This window comes from Rhagoletis pomonella, unplaced genomic scaffold (assembly GCF_013731165.1).
Source record: "Rhagoletis pomonella isolate Grant_MI unplaced genomic scaffold, Rhpom_1.0 Rhpom_scaffold_00014, whole genome shotgun sequence".
In the NCBI taxonomy this organism is placed as follows: domain Eukaryota; kingdom Metazoa; phylum Arthropoda; class Insecta; order Diptera; family Tephritidae; genus Rhagoletis; species Rhagoletis pomonella.
In genome coordinates this window covers 1,952,926-1,957,068 of record NW_023458568.1, presented here as the reverse complement: position 1 = coordinate 1,957,068, position 4,143 = coordinate 1,952,926, and the positions used below count along the sequence as shown (strand labels likewise).

At 35.2% G+C, this 4,143-nt stretch overlaps 1 protein-coding gene across 1 annotated transcript; it reads right to left on the bottom strand.

Moving 5' to 3' along the window:
* Positions 1–617: 617 nt before the first annotated feature.
* On the bottom strand, positions 618–1,953 carry LOC118749109. The gene is made up of 3 exons (XM_036483881.1): positions 1,223–1,953; positions 868–1,145; positions 618–788 (listed from the first exon to the last, which is right to left on the bottom strand). Exons 1-3 carry the CDS (start codon positions 1,947–1,949, stop codon positions 618–620), a joined length of 1,176 nt encoding a protein of 391 aa, XP_036339774.1. The 5' UTR covers positions 1,950–1,953.
* Positions 1,954–4,143: the final 2,190 nt, after the last annotated feature.

The following is a 4,143-nucleotide window of genomic DNA, read 5'->3' as shown; positions in this document are numbered from 1 at the left end:
CTATAACCATCCTTGGAAAGTCTGCAGTAGATTCCGAAATTTCAAAAAAATCGGTACGGCCTTTCTCAAGCTTTGCGAACAGAAAAAAACGCCTTTCAAAATATATATTAGTATAGACTAGCCAAACTCTGCTTGTTTTGCGGGTTAAAACACTACTACCGATGAAAATGGATGGATAAATAAACAAGTTTGCAAGGGTTAAGTGAAAGTGCAATAATTTTTTGTATGAAATACTAGCAGGAAATTTAACTAAGCTATTGCAATTCAACAGTAAAAAAATTTTTTTTATAAATTTTTCGATTACTTTTTAAATTACTTTGAGGAATGGAATTGGAAAAAAAATCAATTACATTTTCAATTCCTTTCAAAGGAATTGGAAAAAAAAATTACATTTTCAATTCCTTTCAAAGGAAATAAAAGAAATTACATTACTAGCACGTAATTTATTCCAATTACAATATGAAATTCCTTGTAATGGAATTAAAGAAAAAAACAATTCCATTTGAAATTACTTCAAGGAATTGAAAAAGTAATCGATTCCTTTGCAGTGAACTAAAGGAATTGAATCCTAATTACAATTACTGAGGAATGTAATTGTAATTGTAATATAATTGCATTTACCCAGCTCTGAGTACAGTGTTATTCTTATTCTGCCCAACACAATTGTCACAGAAAAGAACGAGTGTTTCAATGTCTTTATAGTAGGTTTGCAGGTGATAATGCAGGATGCTCACAACACAGTTAGGTCCTTTACCAACGTCATCTTTTTCGTCTATCATGTAATTGTACTCTAAAAAAAAAAAATATAAGTAAGATCCTGTAAAGGCGAGCAATTTGAGTTCCTATGATTCAGTTTGAAATTCTAACCTGAACTTTTTGTTTTTCGTCTGTAATTCCGAAGACTCCGCACTTCTTGGTTGCTTTGAAGTATGCTGTACCAGGTTGTTGTGGACTGACAGGGTAGTGAACGGTTTGGGCAAAATCAAATGACAGAACGACTGCTGTAGGGTCAGTATTTCTACACCAACTTTGATAATATTCTCGTTGATTTCGGGCTCGGTGGAGGTGATCAAGAAATTGATTAAGCTTCTGTGCGCGTTCAATGTCAGTAACACCTTTGGCTTGCGCAATCGATATTGTGTTTCCTATTAAAAGAAAAAATACTGAATTTAATCTCAACGTTTGATACAACTATAAAATGAGAAAATAATGAGCTACTTACCACGGCAGACATCGCAGAGATCATCCGCTGGTTTCATAGCTGTAACATGGGGTATGTATTTGGACCATATCCATCGAAAACTGCAATTAATCATCTTCAATTCGTCATCACTGAGTGAAGAAATGTATTTTCGATAAATTGAGGACTTCGTCTCGCTGGATGGCAGTTTCATTATCCGAAAATCCTTAAATTTTGGGAGTCGTCCGGGCAGTGGAAGAGCCATTAAATCGGCTATAGACTCGATGAATTTAACAGCTTTTTCGATGTCAGCCGGTTTAAATGACTTTGGATGTGTACTCGGTTTATTTGCCAGTCCGTGTTGGCGCACTGTTACACCCTGTGCGTGAAAATGACGTACTAAATTTTCGTAACGCTTCGTCGTACAGGCATGTACAAAAAGGAAAAACGAACGACAAACAGGTACTCTGTAGAAGGTAAATTGAATTCTATGCCTCATAACTTCTGTATCCTGTCTCTGTCCATATTTCTTCCGCCCAGCAAGCTTTGCGTATACACTTTCTAGCTTTTCGTTACTCATAATTCCAGCTTCGATGTGACTTAGTATCACTAAATCAAGTTCATTTTTCGACATCTCTAAACAATTGTTCCGCGTACTCTCGATCATTTCCCGTGGTATCAGTGTATGGCATTCATTATTACAACAATCTTTTGACAGAAATTTTGTTACCAGCTCCTCCTCCTTTACATCAACAACATACAGGTCCATCTTAACAAAATTTTGTTCGGTATCATCTTCTGCCTGAGACACACATACTTCGTCTTCATCATCATCGCTCTCTTCATAGTTTTCATCATCGTTTTCATCATCCTTTTCATGGAAATATTGTCCGTATACGGCACTGAACTCCTCATCAACACTCATGTTTCATTTCATGCGAAATGCGAAGACGATAATCAACAGAAACAGTAAACGTCACTTCTTCAGTGTTACATTTTTAAATGTTCCACACTAGCAACTTACACGATGAACTATAATAATATTCCGACCAACAGCAACACTTACTGGACCAACAACAACACTTACTGGACCAACAACAACACTTACTGGACGTCCGGCGCGGAGAACAATTAACGAGATAATGAGAAACTGACGAAACGAGTTGCTTACTTTTAACAGCTTTTTCACAGAAATCTAGTTTTCGCACGTAAGCTCCCTTTTCGTAGACCAGGTCACATATATTATTCGGAAATAAAGCGTGTAATATGTGTTCTTTTTATACAAATCCTAGAGCAATTTTAACTCATGTACATATATTCATTTATCATCACTTATTAACTCAAATTGTAATTCTCATTCTGGGTCATACATTTTGTGTTTGGTTTGTAGAAAACGCATGCAAATAAAAATCGAAAAGCAAAGTGTATTAAAAATGCGCTAATTTTGGCTTTGGTCATTTTTTTGTAAAGTTCATACAAAAAGTGTGGCAAGCGTGTGCCAAGATTACGAATAAAAAACAATTAACTGAGCATGTCGTTTTGCCATTCTATTCCAGCCGACCAAATATCCGCAAACAATATCGTAAGCAGATGTTTTGCGGACGCTGTGCGGATGAAACTAATGAAAACGATAATAGCTAACCGAACTTTTTTCCACAACGCGTGGCTCTGTTTGTGGCAGGCAAAGTACCGTTCTCAAAGGTTTGTAAACGTCTCGTTAGCGGATCACTTTGTATAGTTTTTCAAACGTATGTTTTTCCTTGTCCCATTGTTATTTTGGTCTTCCCATATAGTAGAGGCAGTTTTTATTTTATATGAAATTAATGTACTGAATAATTTATGACAAACTAATAATCCATTTGCCGCCTCTTTACTAATATTATTAGCAGCTACACATTTTGCTAAACTAAGTCGTTCTGAAAGACTTCCATTTAATGAAAAATTATGGAGCCATCGAACTATTTAGGGAACCTTTACTTTCACAAATTCTTCGCCAAATCGAACCTTACTTTTTGTGTCGATTGGGATACTTTACATCGGTGGTCGGCATACTAACACATTAGTGGTATTCATCTAAACCGATAACTTTATCAAGCAGATAATCTTATACGTTTACGCACTCTGTTACATGAACGACCCACACTCTCTTTTCGTTTACACTTGCGACAATAGTCGTGTTTTCTTTGGTTATCGAGCTCAGTATCACTAACTTTATATTACTAGCACGAGGATAAAGAAATGATAGAAACTAACTCTTTAATGGGAAAAAAATAATATTTACGAGGTAATATCTATTTAAATAAATGCACATATAACATAAAGGCGATTTATTTGAAGCAATTTTAAAGAAACAATGACAGAATATCTGTTTGTGTATGAATTCATTTGTCACTGCTACCAAACTGTGCGGCCAAATTATCAGTGAAACAAAACAAACAGAACGGATAATAATTGAACCAGATCTCTATCAGGATCATATCGTTGTTGTTGTATTTGCGTGCAAAATTTTTATGCGGATCCCGATTATTGCCCAAGAAAACATAGCTAGAGTTGCGAGAGAGTTGCATTGGCTTCAGTTTATCAAGTTTATTCAGTGAAATCGCTGCAGAAATTTATCAGAAATGTGTAAACGAGTTTCCATACAAATTTTGACAGTTCATTTATAAGGTTTACACAATTATAAGTTTATACGGTTTACAATGCATTTATAAGATTTGATGAATACCCATATTAAAACAATTAAATGAGTCAGACTGTGTGCGTTGAAAGCACCGCTCAGTAGAGTTAGAACTCCGGCGCGCTTAAATCGGAGTAAATCAGAGTAAATCGTAGTAGAATATAAAACTCTGTAAATTTTTTATAGTAGGTAAGTAGGTAATACGAAAATTTTGCAATTTTTTAATAACCCAACTTATACTTCTGTTAGTTTTAAAACGCGAGACAAAACGACTTCGTGTTTGTTT